The 20,717-nt window shown below is 42.0% G+C and overlaps 1 protein-coding gene across 1 annotated transcript in view; it reads left to right on the forward strand.

The window, feature by feature from the left end:
• LOC124552649 overlaps positions 1-19,950 on the forward strand; it is a 192,084-nt gene extending 172,134 nt beyond the window's left edge. Inside the window, exons 8-11 of the mRNA XM_047126975.1 lie at positions 4,172-4,307; positions 15,036-15,146; positions 16,399-16,539; positions 19,492-19,950. Of these exons, the coding sequence (XP_046982931.1) occupies positions 4,172-4,307; positions 15,036-15,146; positions 16,399-16,539; positions 19,492-19,737 (634 nt within the window). The 3' untranslated portion in view covers positions 19,738-19,950. The remainder of the gene's footprint in view (positions 1-4,171; positions 4,308-15,035; positions 15,147-16,398; positions 16,540-19,491) is intronic.
• The last annotated feature ends 767 nt before the right edge of the window (positions 19,951-20,717 follow it).

Below are 20,717 nucleotides of genomic sequence, written 5' to 3' on the forward strand. Positions count from 1 at the left end.
TACCTGGGATGCCTTGCAACCTGCTGTTCAGAAGAGATCTCCACCCCCCTCGTACTCGTATTGGTTTATGGACAACCCTGCAGGATTCTTGATGTCAAATCCCTACAGCGCTACTTCAGACATTCGTCGAGTTCACGCCACGTCGTGTTGCGGCACTTCTGCGTGCTCTCGGGGGCCCTACACGATATTAGGCAGGTGTACCAGTTTCTTTGGCTCTTGAGTGTATGTCCTTGTCTCATTCTGCCCCCTCTCTGTCCATCGCCTCCTCCCTCCCTTACCGTACTTATCCTTCCCTTCTCTTTGGCCGGCCGCGGTGGTCTAGCGGTTCTAGGCGCGCAGTCTGGAACTGCGCGACTGCTACGCTCGCAGGTTCGAATCCTGCCTCGGGCATGGATGTGTGTGATGTCCTTAGGTTAGTTAGGTTTAAGTAGTTCTAAGTTCTAGGGGACTGATGACCACAGATGTTAAGTCCCATAGTGCTCAGAGCCATTTGAACCTTCTCTTTGTCCACGACCTCTTCCTGCCACTCTCTTTGTGCGTCTGCTCCCTGCCCCCCCCCCCTCTCGACCATCTGTTTCTCCTCCCACATACCTCTGTCCGTCGCCTCCTCCTCCTCCTCCTCCTCCTCCTCCTCCTCTCTGTCCATCACCATCTCCTCCCTTTCTCTATTCGCCTCCTCCTCCCTCCCTCTCACTGCCCATACTCTCTCTCTCTCTCTCTCTCTCTCTCTCTCTCTCTCTCTCTCTCTCTCTCTCTATCTCCTCCTCGATCTTTCTACGTCCTCCTCCTTCATTTCTCTCTGTCCATCTCCTCATTCACCGCCTCTGTCCATCCCCCCCCCCCCAATGCATATCCTCCGCTCCCTCTCTTGATCTTGCCCATTGTTTATTGTTATTGCGTACGAAACCGTGACAGGAAATTGAAGCCATTTAAAATGAGTGGGTAAATTTCATGGGATCATTTTTGTATAGAGTATGAGAGAGACATGTCCAGCTGTTGCATCTGTCGGGGTAATAGCTTCAATGATAGTATTTTGCATAGTTTTAATGTGGAAATGGGGACGTTTACAAATTTCTGGACGATTCAGATTCCGTTGTAGTATTTAATTTTTAGCCAGTAAATACAAATCTCCTGTATTCTGTTAAAACTGACTGCGAGGAAGAAAACAATACTGCACATTTTTGTGTATACAATTTTTCTTTAAAATTGTATACAATAAAAACGAATATACCGGGTGATCAAAAAGTCAGTTTAAATTTGAAAACTGAATAAATTGCGGAATAATGTAGATAGAGAGGTACAAATTGACACACATGCTTGGAATGACATGGGGTTTTATTAGAACCAAAAAAATACAAAAATTCAAAAAATGTCCAATAGATGACGCTTCATCTGGTCAGAATAGCTATAATTAGCATAACAAAGTAAGACAAAGCAAAGATGATGTTCTTTACAGGAAATGCTCAATGTGTCCACCATCATTCCTCAACAATAGCTGTAGTCGAGGAATAATGTTGTGAACAGCACTGTAAATCATGTCCGGAGTTATGGTGATGCATCACGAAACTGCGCGCGCAGGAGATCTTTCACGCGTCCAGCAATATGGGGTGTTTTTGTTTGGTTCTAATAAAATCCCATGTCATTCCAAGCATGTGTGTGTCAATTTTTACCTCTCTATCTACATTATTCCGTGGTTTATTAAGTTTTCAAATTTATACTGACTCTTTGATCACCCGGTATATGGGACAAACAGTTTGTCTAACCATGTTATCGCAGTAAAAAACTGACTCCAACAAAGAAAACGAAACCGCATGTTTTCACAACACAGCACACCACAGCATTTCTTTCTCTCAGTCGGTTTTAACGGAAAACTTTTGCTTAAAAAATGTATACCATGGCCGTCTGGATGATTATTAGAATATCGTGTAACACTTTGAAGTAAATTTGTCAAGAACTTTCTCATATTGCTGGAAATAACGCTTCCCCTTTTTGTATTATGTGTGTAGATGTATAGAATCCTACACACATCAAAAAAAGTTTTGCATCACCCCAATTCCCAGAAATCCTGAAGAAAGTCGTTGACTGTGGGTAATGTATCACAGACAGTCCCTTTGACTGTTCAGAGACGTCACTAAACCAACCCTGAGATGTAAACAGCCATGCATGAGCAGCGCCTATTACACGGAGGGGAATCCGACAGCTAGGAAGTGCTCTCAACAAGGGAAGTGTCCAGGCGTCTCGGAATGAACCAAAGCGATGTTGTTCACAAATGGAGGAGACACAGAGAGACAGGAATTGACGATGACATGCCTCGCTCAGGTCGCCCAAGGGCAACTACTGCAGTGGATGACCGCTACCTACGGATTATGGCTTTGAGAAACCCTGACAGCAACGCCATCGTGTTGAATAATGCTTTTCGTACAGCCACAGGACATCGTGTTACGACTCACACTGTGCGCAATAGGCTGCATAATGTGCAACTTTACTCCCGTCGTCCATGGTGAGGTCCAGCTTTCCAACAACGATACCATGCAGCGCGGTACAGATGGGCCCAACAACATGCCGAATGGACCACTCAGGATTGGCATTATATTCTCTTCACCGATGATTGTCGTATATGCTTTCAACCAGACAATCGTCTGAGACGTGTTTGAAAGCAACACGGTCAGGTTGAACGCCTTAGACACACTGTCCAGCGAGTGCAGCGAGGTGGAGGTTCCCTGCTGTTTTGGGGTAGCATTATGTGGGGCCGACATACGCCGCTGGTGGTCACGGAACTCGCCGTAACGGCTGCACGATACGTGAATGCAACCCTCCGACCGATAGTGCAACCATATCAGCAGCATATTGGCGAGGCATTCGTCTTCATAGACGACAATTCGCTCCCTTATCGTGCACGTCATGTGAATGACTTCTTCAAGTTAACGACATTGCTTGACTAGAGTGGCCAGCATGTTCTCCAGACATTACCCTATCGAACATGTCTGGGAGAGATTGGAAAGGGCTGTTTATCGACGACGTGATCCTCCTACCACTCTGAGGGATCTACGCCGAATGGCCGTTGAGGAGTGGGACAATCTGGACCAACAGTTCCCTGATGAACTTGTGGATAGTATGCCACGACGAATACAGGCATGCATCAATGCAAGACGAGCTACTGGGTATTGGAGGTACCAATGCGTACAGCAATCTGATCCACCACCTCTGAAGGTCTCGCTGTATGGTGGTACAACATGCAACGTATGGTTTTCATGAGCAATAAAAAGGGCGGAAATGATGTTTATGTTGATCTCTATTCCAATTTTCTGTACAGGTTCCGGAACTCTCGGAACCGAGGTGATGCAAAACGTTTTTTTTTATGTACGTACGTCCATCCAAATGTTTATTCGAGAATCATGTGAAAATTCAAAGTAAATCGGTCGAGGACTTAACGCGATTTTTAGAAACAAAATTAGGCAACTCTTTTCGCAATACAGGATGGTCAGAAGCAGCCTGAAAATATTGTAAGGGTGTTGCGAGATAGGCTGTGTGTTAAGAAAAAAATTCCGTACGTTGCGGAGTTTCACAGTTAATCATCATTGAAGTTAGCCCATCAGTTCGTTGCACGTGCAAATTCATGCAGCGCGCCAAGGACGGTGTCGACAAATGTGTTCTCCTTCCGGTTTCCTAAAACCGAACAAGAGAGTGACACAAAAATTGCACGTGTGAGGTACTAAGAATCGAACCTGTGCCAAAGGCTTTGCAGTCTTGTGTGGTTTCATCTCCGCTATGAGAGCGACTGACACTACCTGTATCTGGCGGAATGCTTGAATTTTCACGCCCAACGGCCTGATTGAGTAAATCAACTTAAGTTGGAAATCGCGCAATGTATCGAATGGTTTTCTCAACAGTTATTTCTCAGCACAACTTACCCCGCAACACCCTTACAAGCTTTTCTGACTGTTTTTGACCATCCCGTAGCAGTAGCCTATAGATTAGCGTGGAGCCTCTTGAGATTGACTAATTATTTTGTCCAGTGTAGTTGAAAAGCTGTGGTCGCTAGAGTGACATGCATAGTATGCCGTCACATTTTTTTTTTAATTGGAGTGCAACAGAAAAAGTTCTTAATGGAATATTTCCAATGAAATGTGAAAGCTGCTCTGTAACATCCTGTCGGGCATTTCGTCTTCAGGAGGCCGATTAACTTCTTGCGGATAACTGTGGGGAGCCCCGACTACCAGAAAGCTACCAGCTACGATGTGGGCTACACATACACCCACTTCTACTTTGACACGCTTGGGATGGACCACGACATCGCTGTCGTCAGGGTAAGTGCTCTACCCATCAACTCTACGACCTGTGGCCTGTACTTATATTCAGTAGCGGCATTTCTTGTAGGGTATACTTAGAATCACGAATTTCGAAAAAAGAAAAAACCAAAAACTTGTAAAATAGAAACACAGCAAAAGTAACTATGTAACATACTTCTACCACCGTCTAACAAAACAGTCGCAACACTTCCCCTCGATTTTGTTGTCTACTGCGCCAGCAGCGCGCCAAGCGGCTAGCAAGCAAAACTATTGAGTTCGGTGCGATCGTGAACGCGAAATCGAATAGTAGTTCCCAGAATGAGATTTTCTCTCTGCAGCGGAGTGTGCACTGATACGAAACTTCCTGCCAAATTAAAACTGTGTGCCGGACCGAGACTCGAATTCGGGAGCTTTGCCTTTCGTGCACTAGTGCTCCACCGACTTTTTTTTCTCATTTTGTTCGATTAGTTCGTTGCGTTTGCTCTAGGCGGACGTCACAAGACATCCGGTCAAGTTGATCGTTGATTCCTTTACTCAGTTTTTTTTATTACAGAGGCCAAGCAGCCCGCTGACCGAACACGCTGAGTTACTGTGCCGGCTCCGACTGAGGTGCCCAAGCACGACTCACGCCCGGTACTCACAGCTTTACTTCCGCCAGTACCTCGCCTCCTACCTTCCAAATTTCACAGAAGCTGTCGTGCGAAACTTGCAGAACTAGCACTCCTGGAAACATCCCCCAGGCTGTGGCAAATGCATGTCTCCACAGTATCCTTTCTTCCAGGAGGTTCGCAGGAGAGCTTCCGTGAAGTTTGAAAGGTAGGAGACGAGGTACTGGCAGAAGTAAAGCTGTAAGGACGAGACTTGGGTAGCTCAGTTGGTGTCAGCATGGTATCTCAGCGTGTTCGGTCAGAGCACTAACTAGCCTCCGGAATAATAATAATAATAATAATAATAATAATAATAATTACCGTACAGTTAAAAGGAAGTCACGCTTGATCAAGGTCCGCGTCACCTTCCATTTTTAACCAGACATAACGTCTGAGACAAGAAAGAAAGAAATAATAAAAACTGAGTGAATGGATCAACGAGGAACTTGAACAAGCGTCACGTGACGACCGATAGAGCACTAGCCCACGAAAGGCAAAGGTCCCAGGAAGAATAGCAGTTTTTTCATTTTAGTGTGTGTGTGTGTGTGTGTGTGTGTGTGTGTGTGTGTGTGTAAGGGGGCATCTGTAGCGCAATAAATTGCAGTAACAAAATGAAGAAGTCACCTCATCAGTTTTTTTTTAGGTGTCCTAAGAACCCCGAGATATATATACCATCATGTTATTAAACTGTATCGTCCGGATTCGCTTGCGAACTACATGTGTATTAATGATCAATGTTTCGTTTTAGGAACAGAAAATGGCTAGTGAATAGCAGTTTTGTTCGCTATACTTCGAAGAATACCAGTTCATGGATGCAGACAATAATAAACTCGTGTCGAATGCAGTATCCACACTGTTAGACATCCCATATACGCTACCTCAACTGACGATGAAGAGGAAATTGCCGCAAACGTTCGACAATCCATCTAAATCTGTAAGACTGTTATATGGCACAGAAGCAGCCAGTTCAACTCTCCATGACAGTGCCAGAGTCATCTGAATCGTCAACACTGACCTGCTTTGATGATGAAGTGGTTAGATTTTAAGTGCAGTTATTCGTGCCTTGCAGAAGTGTGTGAACTGTCAGAATGTGCAGATCGCTAGAGTTGGTGCAAAACTATTACGCGACAAGGAAAGTGCGTATCATTTTATGTGCAGACAGCAACAGAAACTGTATCAGAAGGATGAAGTGAAGGAGGACAAACAAATTTCGAAGATTGTAGGATCCCGATATTTAAAATATGTCCTTCACTTGTTGTTAAGCCAGATTAGCATTCCAGATTAGTAAAGTGCAGCAGGATGGAAAGACGAAAATAAGCTGTTTGCTCTAAATTACAGCACTCAGGCATACAGGCTTTGCCAGAATGTTTTATGCTTCCATCAGTGCATACATTACAGTGATATTTGGAAGACATCCAAATAAAATTGGGAAAAGTGCACGAAGAGGTACACAATTGTGCTACTTACGTTTGAATCCGTGTGTTTATATTCCTTTGATATCAATGTGATAAGCTGCAGTTCTATGTAACATCACAAGTGCTTTTTCACAATTGTGTTGTAGCTTGCCACTGGATTCATTGTTTTTATCCCTACTTGCACTTATTTAAGATCACTTTTAGAAACATCTATATCCGCTGATATTAAACAAACTCTTGGAGGCAAAAAGATAATTTATATATTTCATAAATCAAGTAGGAAAGGGATGCAAGACAAACATTGCACTTACAGCGCACTTGACGTTCTCCTTTCTCGCTGCTTGGAGTGTCGCGACTGTTATGTTAGACTGTGCTTCTACTTAGATTGAAACTACTACAGAAATGGTCATAAATAAAGGCATTAATAAAAATAAAACACATAGTAACTCACTATTACATATTTTTGTGAATTTATTGTTCTCTTTCTGGGCATAAAAATTGGTACCATGAGATATGAACTCCTGCGTTTAGTTGAATATTTCACAGTTCCCTTCTCTACAGCCAAAATCACCAAGTTTGACAGTCTGTCATTGCGTTGCGAAGGTAGCCTTAAGGGGACACTGCACGTGTAATTCGTTGAAATTTGACATTTTCTGTTTTCTACTCCATAATGAACTTTAGACTTTCCTGAACATTTTGGTATATAATACGTTAAAATCAGACAGTTGTGAGACCTTCAAATAATATTTGAATGTTGATGTGTGACTGTCAAACTTTGCAGCTATGCATATACTGCCGCAGTTGAGCAGTCATATCTTTGGAACAACACAGTTTAGAAGGCTGTGAATTACTTTGCTTTGTGCCTACAGCTACGTCTCAGAAGTTGGCATTACGAATAAACAAATCAGTCCTTCGTTTCTGATGCTAGTTTTCATTGAAAGAAGTGTGATTATCGGCTATTTTTGTAGTTAGATAACTTCTATTGCTTTTTGTACGTAAATAAAATGACGAAGTGTAAAAATAACTGTGACAATTTAGAGAAGATGAAAATAGCTGTGTGGATCACTTTCTTTCATCGAATATCAACTGATGAAAAGCCAGTCATGCTTTGTGTCCACCTCCACCAAACACTTGGTGTAAATATGGGCAAGCTGAATTTTCTGGCACCCTGCATGAGTTTACAGATGAACATTCTCTTTCTTTGGCAGTAATGCAGGCAATCAAACCTATTTACAGAGATTTGACAAATCCTGAGCTACTAAAGAAGTGTTTACATGGGAAGACAGAGATGTCTGATGCTATAATAACTTTTAACGGTGAGAACTATGAAAGACTTAAGGTTCTGGAGAAGTTAGGGGTAAGATTTGGACAGAACAAAGCTAAAGGACTGCGAGAACTGGATGAGCTTGATGTACGTGAAGCAGAGTTAGTAAATGACAAAAGAAGCAGGAAATAAAAGCAGGTGGCAAGCACTGAGGCGTTGACACTGAAGAAGAGATAGACTTAGGTTAGGGCAATTCTAGTGCATGAAAGACGCAGAAAAGTGTCTGTATGAGATTTTGTAATAAAAAAGTTTTAAACCCCAATAACTCTGTACTACATTTTTTGCAATAAATGACCCATTTTCTATAAAGTACTGATTGTAGAGACATGAAATTTTCACAGCATGCCTAGTGTGAGATTAAACACACATGGAACTAGAATAATTAAAATATCCTGAGTTGCTTTGTTTTTATGATCATTTATTTACAAAATTCTGTCAAAATAATGAGTGTCAGAAAAAAAAGATAGCATGCCCCCACAATACAATGTTGGTAATAATTCTAGTTCAGTGTATCTAGAAAGGTGCATTCAATAATTATGGAAAACTGTAAGTTCATGTCTTAAAAAGTTTCCAAGATAATGGGTCACAAAATTCGATAATTTAACATTGGCGGCATAAGACATACAATGTCCCCTTAAACTCGTTTTAATGTACTCACTCTTCTTTCGCAATATGCAGTGGTTGCTGGAATTGCAAGAACCAACGACAGTGATTTCACACTTTGAGATAGCGTTTTTAATCCACTGCTTATAATAGATTTAAGGACGTCTTGAGGCTGTACACGTTTGTCCTCACTGCCGTAAATAAACGTTAAGTTCTTCTTTCGGTTTTGCAGTGCCAAAAAAAGGATACATTTTAAGTAGTTTTTCAACTTTATGTATGAGGAACTTGTTTGGCCTACTATAACCTGAGAACTTTTTCTCATTTACAAGTTCTGTAAAATATGTTTTATGAAAGTTCTGGCATCCAGTTTCCATGTTTACTACTACTTTGTCAGTTATTTAGAATGTTAGCCTTCTCAATTTCTGAATACTTGCTTCTGTTTCGTTAAAAATTAATTTCATATATTCGTACCAGATTTATAAGGCTCTTAGGGTTCACTATGCATTTCATAATGATTTCCTCACATCTTAGTCTTTCAACAGCCTTAATGCAGTTTTCAATTTTGACCTTACAGCGTCGTATGATCACAATTTTACTTTGCAAGATGTCAAACGAGATACTTGTGTTTTGGAAAATCAAATTGTACAGCTGCCGTAGAAAAAGAAAAGTCTGACCATCCAGTATACTATATAACCCAATTGCTTGGTTTAATGGATTATGATCCTACCCTTCATTGTTTGTCACATCATTAAATGCTGCTCTCAGGTCTGTATAGTGAAGAATAATAGTTTTGTTCACCACATGAATGAAAATTCCTCCTTGTTTCATAAGTGCTTGGTAGTTCAAATCTTCTTTCCCGTAGAAGTTCACTTGTGTTACTGGAACAGCTAAAAATGAGTGAAATGATTATAGATATGTAAGAAAAATTTTCACTTGTGTAATTTTTTTACAATCATGGAGAAGGGCTAGGTTCAACCGATGTATATAGCATTGGATGAAGAGAGCTTGTTTTACAATAGAATGGGCACTGTAATTTTTCACTGCAGCCTTCGTATGTTTGCTATGATGATTTGTTTTTATCAGTATTCCAAGTGCTTAGCACTAGGAACAAAACAATGGCTATACCTTGTACACTCCAGTCTTTGGATATGTCTAAAACCCTACGAATCTCTCCCGTATTTCTCCTGATTCGTTATTTGCAAAACGAAGAGTTAGACTCATTTAACTTCTAGTTGAGACATGCATTGTTTTGTCGGCTTCTACTTATATTAAAGGACTATTTTATATTTCACTTGAAATGTGGTCTGTAACCAATATCGGTAATACAAACTATTAATTCATTCTGTGTGTCAAAAAAAAGCGATCTTAGAGAGACCGTAGTCAGTTCTTACTGTACCTACCTGATTAACAGCTGCTGTAATATGTGAAATGCAACATTGATACTTTTTAGCGTTCGAAAGGAACGTTTGAAGACTCTTCACCTGCTTCCCACTTCCGCCATTTAAAACCGTCATTACCCATTCCAAATAGCACACAGTAAAAATAAAAGTTTGTTGCTTACAGCGCTGCCACTTAACCACGGTTTTGAGTTGTACCTGAGAAGAATAAGTGTAAAGTGCTTTTTCGCCACAGTATCATTTTTTTCAGTTACAGGAAAAGGTACGATAGCCACAGTATTTCTTTACGTTTTCTATTGCACTTATTCATATTGTCAAATCTTTGTTCTATTTAATTACATTACAGCGATACTGTATAGGGAGTCGAAGTGTCATGAAAAAGCAACACATTTGGAACTATGAAATTGTTATAGTAAATAAGTGATTTACATCATCTGACCTACTGAAACATTCTTGTGCTGAGTGTTTAGGGCATACTTTTAAGTATGATTGTGGGGGTGAAATTCTTACTTTTTATTTTTCGGAGACATTTTTGACTCTTTGTTCATTTTTTGGGAAACTGGAATAGAAAAACAAATTAATGCAGGACGCTGTGTTATTGCAAAAGTACATAGATGCACGTAATGGTTTGACACCTGGCATAAATTGGAGACTGTCACATACAAACTTTATCTGCATATGGACATAACACGAATATGCATACACTGACTGGCAGTTTACTGCAACAGACTTGCAAATTTATCTAGGATTGTATCTTAAACACATGGCAAAAAAAATCGCAGAAACAGAATTTGTTTAGTATCAGCGCCAGAGAAGTTGATGAGCTGCTGTACTGTGACAGACTTGCATCCAGTGACCAAAATTGGAAATAATTTTTTTTTAGTGTAAATCAGTTCTGCATTAACACATTAGCATATCTACAAAGTTTCACTGCCCTGTAATAATTACAGCCCATACTGGACCTCCACGAGGACCTGCACTTTAGACCCTGTCACCAAACTTTTTTGGAGTGATCGAGTAAAACTATAAGATACGAGGTAGACATCCAAAAAGTGAGTTGTAGGTCTTTCCATGACAGGACAAAATCGCAGATCAGCACATCAAAGTAATTGTTTTGAATTGGGGAGGAGGAGATGTGTTGTTTATTCCATACAGTGCTTGGTTAGAGTGCCAAAGTTGGTTCTGTAATTCACTGTCTAAATGTCAAGAACATCATTTGTGTTGATAAGTTTGCGAAGTTTACGTAGAAACTGTAGTGAGTGACTCAGTGGTGAGGATAGTTCAATGAGAGACGTAATCAGCCACACGGTATCGAACAAAGTGGGCATCCATGTTTGGTTCATGAAGAATTTTTTGTGCAGTTGAAGACGTCATAAACGAAATCTATAATTTTGTAGTATCCAGTGTTTCTAAGAACTTTACACAAATTTCAGGATCGAGTTATCATGAAATTGTTTCTGAAAAAAAAATTAATTTTCGGAAACTGTGTGCTAATTGAGTGCTCACAGAGTAACAGAAAAAACTGTGTCCGGGCAGTGAAGTTGACTATTTGTCACTGTATAACAAAAATGATGATGATTTTCTAAGCAAGATAGTGATCAGCAATGAGATTTGAGTTGCTTATGAAACCACTCAACCATTGTAACGGAGGCACACTGATCACCAGTGAATATTGATGATGATGATGATGATGATGATGATGAGTCCCATACTCTTTGCAGAGCGTAGGGGAGCGACGCGGGAGACCCGCGCTGCCTTACTAGGCAAGGTCCTAGTAGAGATGGTTTGCCATCGCCTTCCTCCGACCGTAATGGGGATGAATGATGATGATGAAGACGACACAACAACACCCAGTCATCTCGAGGCAGGAAAAATCCCTGATCCCGCCGGGAATCGAACCCGGGACCCCGTGCTCGGGAAGCGAGAACGCTACCGCGAGACCACGAGCTGCGGACCAGTGAATATTAAAGCCAAGGAAATCTTGACACCTTGAAAAGCCACGTTTGTAATCTTTTGGGATAGACAAGGGATTCTGTTATTAAGTATAACGCCAAATCTCCAACAACCTGGCACAAATTTTGCAGTGGGATGGCACTTCGGTGTGCCAAAGCCAGTGGTACCTGGCACACCCAGTCAGTCACCCATCTGCATGTTAACCAGGCCTGACATTGCTTCAATTTCAGTGATATGGTAAACGTAAGTGTCGTGACTAGGGCCTCCCGTTGGGTAGACCGTTCACTGGGTGCAAGTCTTTCGATTTGACGCCACTTCGGCGACTTGCGCGGCGATGGGGATGAAATGATTTGGACAACACAACACCCAGTCCCTGAGCGGAGAAAATCTCCAACCCAGCCGAGAATCGAACCCAGTCCCTTAGGATTGACATTCTGTCACGCTGACTACTCAGCTACTGGGGGCGGACAGTGATCACGTGAGAACTGGTGTTTGCAACACAACAAAGCGATTGGCAAATAGGCACCTATGAAACTCACACACATAATGCAGAATATGTCCCACGGAAAGTTTGCACATTGTATTGTTTTGTTTCATGACTATGGTCGACCTCACACTGTAAACAAGCCAAGACAACTCTTACAGGGCTCTTGTTGCAGCCAGAATGAGCATCCTCCGTACAACACTTGCATTGACCCTAACGCCTTCTATTTCTTTTAGCACCTGAAAACGTTTCATGGTAGTAAAAAATCAAACAACAATGTCGAGCTCAAAGAACATATTTCTGTGGAGAGTGCTTACAGAATTGTGGGAACTACAATATTCGATCAAAAGTATCCAGTCGCCTATTAGTGAACATAAATACACTATGTAATCAAAAGTATCCGGACATCTGGCTGAAAATGACTTAAAAGTTCGTGGCTCCCTCCGTCGATAATGCTGGAATTCAGTATGTTGTTGGCCCATCCTTAGCCTTGACGACAGCTTTCACCCTCGCAGGCATACATTCAGTCAGGTGCTGGAAGCTTTCTTGGGCAATGGCAGCCCATTCTGCACTGCACTGAGGAGAGATGTCGATGTCGGCTGGCCGGTATGGCCGTGCGGTTCTAGGCGCTTCAGTCTGGAATCGCGTGACCGCTACGGTCGCAGGTTCGAATCCTGCCTTGGGCATGGATGTGTGGGATGTCCTTAGGTTAGTTAGGTTTAAGTAGTTCTAAGTTATAGGGGACTGATGACCACTGATGTTAAGTCCCACAGTGCTCAGAGCCATTTTAACCATTTTTTTCGATGTCGGTCGGTGAGGCCTAGCACGAAGTCGGCGTTCCAAAACATCACAAAGGTGTGCTATAGGATTCAGGTCAGGAATCTGTGCAGGCCAGTCCATTACAGGGGCTCGATCGTGCTGAAAGATGCAATCGCCATCCCCGAATTGCTCTTCAACAGTGGAAAGTAAGAAGGTGTGTGAAACATCAGTGTAGGCCTGTGCTGTGATAGTGCCACGCAAAACAACAAGGGGTGCAATCCCCCTCCATGAAAAACACAACGACACCTTAACATCACCGCCTCCGAATTTTAGTGTGGGCACTACACACGCTGGCAGATGATGTTCACCGGGCATTCACCATACCCACACCCTACCACCGGATCGCCACATTGTGTACCGTTATTCGTCACTCCACAAAACGTTTTTTCAATGTTCAGTCGTCCAACATTTATGCTCATTACACCAAGCGAGGCGTCGTTTGGCATTCACCAGCTTGATGTGTGGCTTATGAGTAGCAGCTAGACAATGAAATCCAAGTTTTCTCACCTGGCTAACTGTCATAGTACTTGCAGTGGATCCTGATGCAGTTTGGAATTCCTGTGTGATGGTCTGGATAGATGTCTGCCTATTACAAATTACGACCCTCTTCAACTGTCAGCTGTCTCTGTGAGTCAACAAACGAGGTCGGCCTGTACACACAACAGTGGGCCTAGGGATGTTTAGGAGTGTGGCGAACTCGCGTACAGACGTATGATACAAGTGACACCCAATCACCTGACTACATTCGAAGTCTGCGAGTTCCACAGAGTGCCCCATTCTGCTCTCTCACGATGTCTAATGACTGCTGATATCGTTGATATGGAGTACCTAGCAGTAGGTGGGAGCACAATGCACCTAATATGAGAAATGTATGTGTTAGGGGTGTCCAGATACTTTTGATTACATAGTGTATGTGGTGTGACCATCCTCCACTTTTATAACAGCTCGACCTCTGCTGGGGACACTTTCTGTGAGATGTCTGTTCAGGAATGCCAGTCCATTCTCCCTCAAGAGCCAAAACCAGAGAAGGTAACGATGCTCAACGCTAGGGGACTGGAGCAAAGTTGACGTTCTAACTAATCCCAAAGGTGTTCCACTGGGCTCATGTTTAGACTTTGGCAGGCTAACCCATTTCAGGAATGTTATTGTCCACAAACTGTTATGATAGCGTACCTTGTCATACAACTACTGACACAGTCATCATCTCAGCACTGTTCCTCTGCTGTAAAATGTATGTTCAATAAGGGGACCATATCCTAACCATGAAAAACACATCCAGACTCCTACACAACTTCCTCCATACTTGACTGTTGTGACTACACATGATGGCAGGCAACGTTCTCTAGGCATTTTCCAAAGTGAGCCCTTCCATCAGACTGCCACAGGGTTCAGCATGAAACATCACTCCAAGTCATTTGTTTCTGGTAATCCAATGTCCAGCGGCATCACTCTTTACACCAGCTTGAGCATCACTTATCAATGGTTACAGAAAGATGTGGCTTATGGGAAGCTGCTTGACCATTGTACTCATTCTTTTTAGCTACCTATACATAGTCATGGTGCTATCTGGATCGCTGGTAGCACTTTGGAGCTAACGGGTGATTCTTTCTGCTGATTTTATGTGGTTTTTTTTAACGACTCCACAATGCTGGAGGGTCTCCTGTACAGGTGGTCTGCCAGATCATGATTAAGTTGTGCTTGTCCTTTCACATTTCCGCTTGACAGACTCATCACCAACAGTTGAATAAGGGCAGCGTTAGAAGTGTCAAAATGTCCCTGATGGCTTTGTCAGTCAGGTGACATCCAATACTATACCAAGTTCAAAGACACTAAATTCTTTTGAGTGATCCAGACAGGTTACAGCTTCCCTGTTGACAATACAGTACTCTTCACCTCCTTTTATACTGACAGGTCCACCTCTCATGACACCTGACGGTCAATTCTGCTTTCATAGGGGTGTTATGATACTTCTGATCAGATAGTGCATATAGATATTTTAAGCCTTGTTTCTTTCTCTATAAATAGCTTTCTCTGCATCTGTACTTACTGTCTAGGAGCATCTCGTAATTAGAGTGGCAACTACATAGAGAACACTGTGTTGCAGCTGAAGAAGCCGATGAAGCTGGGGGAGAACGTGCGGAGCATCCCACTGGCGGCCAGCGCCCCAGCCCCGGGCACCGTCTGTCAGCTCAGTGGCTGGGGGTCCTGGGCTAACGTGAGTAGCGTTTCTCCCACCAACCCCTTCTCATCCCAACCCCTTCTCCTCGCTATTCCAGTTTGCACCTACTAACTTCACCTATCTAGTCACATATGCCATCCCCTTCTTCACACTTACCCACCCACAGACCTGCAACCAAATTTACAATCTTTTTATTTATTTCTTTCTTTGATCTCATTGTGTCTTCACGCAAATTTCAGGTGGTTTTCGCCTTTCATTATCATCCTGCTCCCTCAGATTTCATCTTTCTTCCTCATACTTCATCTGTTTCATCCTTTTCGTGATTTTTCCCACTTGTTTGGGTATATTTTTTGAATTTTTTCGGAAGTGTTTCTACGTTATTTATGTATTTTTATGCGTTATCATCCCCCACCATGGATCCCTGCTCCATCCATCTGAGTCTATACAAAAAAAGTTTCCTTATCCCTAGCCAGTACCCAGACTCTCATACTGTTCCTGCATTGTTGCTTGGCTCTTGGAATCCTCCCAAATGGCTTTACCATAAAATTACTGCCACCCTTACTTCCACAATGACCTCCATCTGTTCAAAGTCCATCAATCCTTAACCTTTACCAATATAGTACTGCAAAACCATTATCAGTCAGTCCCAAACCTCCTTGCAATACCTCCTCACCATCTGTAAAATTCTCCTGCTATGCAATCCCAAACTCCTGAATGACATATCACACATTGAAACTCTTGTCCTCCAGGAAGTAGAGCAACATGCACAATGCCACTTCAAAAAACTCTCCACCCTATTCAGTTCATACTCCCATCTTGGACTACCACTAAAAAAAAATTTAATCATCTTGTTTAGTGACAGGTTATTGGTACGCATTGATAAAAGCTACAGATCCAGAACAGAACCTTGCAGCGCCCCCCCCCCCCTCCCCGCCTTACTACATCCCAATCAGATACAGACCGATTCCCTGTTTGTTGACACTCAACAAAACCGTTCTGGTTCTCATTTTTGACATAAAATTTACCATAGTTCAGCTTCTCTCATAATCACATAATATTCCAGTTATGTGCAAGTATAGCATGCCCCACAAAACCAAATTTATTTGTTAGAAGAAATACTTCCTGTCTCCAACTGGTCATTCAATCCTGAAAGTGCCTCACTTTTGTTGATGCTCCATGTTATGCACTACATGGATATTAAGTCTAGTGTTCATCTCTGTCATATATGGCTCACAGCTATAGAACCACAGAATCTAATGTGTGTGAATTTCTGTCTTTCCTGATTCAGCGAGGCGAAAACAATGCCACTACATTACGTCACATGGATGTTGTCGTACAGACGCAGGACAAGTGTTTGGGCCCCAAGGACACAGATGTCACTACTCCACTCATCTGTGTGGCTCCAAAGAACGGTGATGTTTATACACATGTAAGTAGTTAAAATGTAGAGTAATTACACTACATGGCAAAAATTCTTTCCATTCCCAAAGTTGACAGTTTTGCACACTGCTCCCAAGAAGTTAATTGTGTGATGACGCACACTGTGATACAAATACAGTACTTAATCTTAGGTGAAGCATTCTGCTACGAATATTACTCATAAAAATCGGTAAGCTCCGAAACTGTGCCATTACAAAATGTATTCTCTTCAGTGGTTCATACCCGACCGAAATTTGTCGAAATTTAGTAAAGACGTATGAATATACAGGGTTTCTCAGAAGTGTATGAGGAGGGACTCTAAACTCACAAGGGAGTGATTCGATCTGACATATTGAAACATGTGAAATTTCTTAAACAGGAAAAAATACCAAAAGAAATGCTGTGCCGAAGCTTTAGCTGCTAAAATGGACTGCAAGTATTTTTAAAAATATGTTGAAAATGGCCAGATTTGTAGGCCTCAACCAGCTGGGAAAATGTGCACCCCTACTGGAACTATATCAGGCTGCACATGTGCAACATGGCAGACTCATACCTTGTAGTTGTGTAGTTGCCGGTGCACTGGTTAACAGTTAACACGACACAACCAGATTGTAATTTGCAAAGTGAATTTCAGTTTCCGTTGATACTTTCTCTGACACAATTCTTCAGTTATTATTCACATTGAATTTTCAATTCATTTAATAGCCATAATCATTAAGTTAAGAGTATTATTGGTAAGAGTTGACAGTAGAGATAAGAATGAATTAATATTAACTGTGTTATCTTCATATGTGTCTACTAATTTGCCTTTATACAGGTTCCAGTGTTTAGTAGTAATGTGAATCCAGTTAATGTTCTCTTTCTAAAGAGATGAAATACACTTATTTGATCAGAATCGTCTGAACACTTATTAGTGGACTATAATATGGGATGTGCTCACCCTCCATCTTTAAATTGGCTTAAACTCCGCTCAGGATACTTTCAATATGATGTCTGATGTCTGTGGAGGAGTAGCAGCCCATTCTTCCTCAAGAGCCAAAACCAGACAAAGTAGATGTTCGACACTGGGGTCTGGAGAAAAAAAGGCCGTTATAACTCATCCCAGACGTGTTTTATTGGGCTTATGCCAGCATTCTGGGCGGGCCATTCCATTTTAGGAACGTTGTTGTACACAAGCTGTTGCCTCAGAGATGCTGTTTTCTCACAAGGTGCACTGTCAGGCTGATAGAAAACGGTCATTGTCTTCGAACTGTTCCTCTGTTGGACACAGTTCATAGAGTTGTAAAATTTGTTCATATTCTTATCATTTCCTTAAGCGCAATAAGGGGACCACATCCTAACCATGAAAAATACCTCCATCCACTTCACTGTTGGTAATGAACATGACAGCAGATAACATTCACCAGGCATTCACCAAACCCAAAACCTTCCATTGGATTGCCAGTGCAGGAAAGAACTTGATATGCAGTCGAAATCACGTACTTCTCCTGAGGACGAATATATGCGTTATATACCAGTTCAATTCTTGGATATACATTCGAGCGACATCAACACTTTATTAGAGCCTGTGATTATATTAGCACAAATAGAAAATAACGCTCATGATTCCATCGATTATGGTTCAGATACAGATTGTTGTGCCAATAAGAGACTGGAACAAGAACACCTTCCTAGCCCAAAGAGAAGGTGTACTGTTGTAGCTTTGGTGGAAAGGAAAAGGCTGTGAATGTTCGATGATGGAGTGATGAAATGCTTAAAGTTAAGCAGTGTACAAAGTCTGTTATTTTTGTAAATCTGAGCATGAATCGTACGAAAGGAAGAAAGATTTGGCGCACTAAGAATTATTAATTAAAATTAAATGCATCAAAGTGTGAAAGAACGACTGTTCGAAAGATATAAAACAACTTGTGAGAGTCAACGCACCAAGGAGTTCTACGAGACTGGCCCCTCCAAATCACAAGTGAGATGAACATTCCTTATTTCCTGGCTTCTTTGGCCGATTAAGGAGAGTCCACAAATCTGCAGAATAGAAAGTCGTAAAATTGTTGAGTTTACATTTGTTAAATGTGTAGAGGAGATACTATTAATAAGAAGTATTATAAAGGAATTCGCAATTGATGTACAGACGAAGCTTGGTGTTATCCCTGCAACTGCTGTTTATAGGTTTTGTGGGGGGAAAAAAAAACAAAAAAACGGAATGGAAGCAGTACTTATCATTTTAAGGTGAAAAAAGAGAGAATCGAATCTCTCTTCAGGAATGGCGAGGCAAATTAGCACCAAAAACAGAAAAGATTAATTGCAAAAATGTTGTAATCATTGTACCAAAATCTGAAATAATCGTAAATAATAATGTTAAACATTTCATTTGAAACTTCTTACTATCTGCAGAAAATAATTCATTGCTTGCCTGAACGTAACACCACTTCTGTCTTTGGGGAGGAGGATGAAACGATTGGTGACATAATGCAGCTTTCATACAGAGCAATTGATGTGATTCAGCTTCTGATAAAAAATATTTTTGACAATGGAAAGCCTTTTTTAAGGAAATTGTCAAACAATAAGATTTCCTCTTCGTCGTTTCAGATTTATCAGTGGAACAGTGTTTTCAGCCTTGTTGTTTGTATGTTATTGGTCTATATCTCATGTTTTATGAATTTGTTTAAGTATGTCTGGTAGACAGTGCATTTGCAGAACAATTGTTGAGACCATTTCTTACTCCATCTCAGTTTTGCCTGAATAAAGTACTGCTTACTGTAAAGCACCTGAATGAATGCATTAAACTTTTCTTAATCGTACACACTGTTGTGTTAAAGTTATTAAAGTCTAAATTCTGAATTTAATTTTTGGATACCTTGCACTTTCAAGGGACAGAATTGCATACAATTAACCGGCTGTGGCAAAACTGATGCTGAAAGAAAAATAAAGGGGAAATAAAGTAATGGGGGTTCTACTTCACACACAGGCTGACGACGGTGGACCACTGACGTGTTCCGGCCAGCTGGTGGGAGTTGTCATCAGGAACGGCCGCAACGGCCTCGGTGTTGCCGTCACGGATGTGTCGCTGTACACCGACTTCGTGGCGGAGTCGGTAGCGCATCCCGGGCGTGGCGCCTGGCCCTTCGTGTCGTCACTACTGACAGGCATAGCCGAGGCGAGCACCTGTCTCGCCATAACTGCCCTGCTAGCGCGCATGTCCAGCGCCCGATGACGACACATCCCGGACACTGCACCACTGGCAGGGAGTTGCACTGATCGCTAACTGCTGCCTGCGTCCAGTGTCTGCAAAATGGACGAGAGAGAGAACGTGTCCTGCTCTCTGATGGGTAGCCACGTTAATTTTACTGGCTGTGAGAGAGACTCGGATTTTTTATTGCATCGCTTTTCCCAATGTAAATGTGTATATAACTAATAAAGAAACTCTTTTTTTAGAAAATGTGTTTATGGATCTACATCCATTCTCTAAAAGCCACCTTATAGTGTTTGCTGTAAAATGTATTGTGTACCATTGCCATTTTGCTTTTTCCTTTTCCAATCACTAGTGATGCGCAGGATGAGAATTTGTTAGTAAGATCCCATGTGAGCTAAAATATCTCTTAATTTTACTGACATGGTCTTGTTGTGAGATATATGCTGCTAGGAAAAAATTTGTGCACCTTTTACAGGCCTCCAATTCACCCAAGATTGATTGTGGCATCAGTTCATATGGAGTACATGAAATGATTATACACACATCAAAAAACGTTTTGCATCACCCCAGTTCCCAGAAATCCTGAAGATAGAAGTTGACTGTGGATACTGATCACAGACACAGTCCATTTGACTGTTCAGTGATGTCACTAAACCCGTCCAAAGATGTAAACAACTATGCACGAGCAGCGCCTATGAGACGGAGGGGGTCCAACAGCCGATCAGTTCCAGTCATTCCACCATAAAGGAGGTACACAGCTCGTGTTGTCTGTAGTTCAACCATGCCTAGACAGTCAGTACTGCGGTTCGACTACACACACATTGTTACTATGGGCCAGGAAGGGCTCTCAACAAGGGAAGTGTCCAGTTGTCTCAGAGTGAACCAAAGTGATGTTGTTCGGACATGGAGGAGATACAGAGAGAAAGGAACTGTCGATGACATGCCACGCTCGGGCCACTCAAGGGCTACTACTGCAGTGGGAAACCGCTACCTACGGATTA

The sequence above is a fragment of the Schistocerca americana genome, chromosome 10 (assembly GCF_021461395.2).
Source record: "Schistocerca americana isolate TAMUIC-IGC-003095 chromosome 10, iqSchAmer2.1, whole genome shotgun sequence".
Taxonomy (NCBI): Eukaryota; Metazoa; Arthropoda; class Insecta; order Orthoptera; family Acrididae; genus Schistocerca; species Schistocerca americana.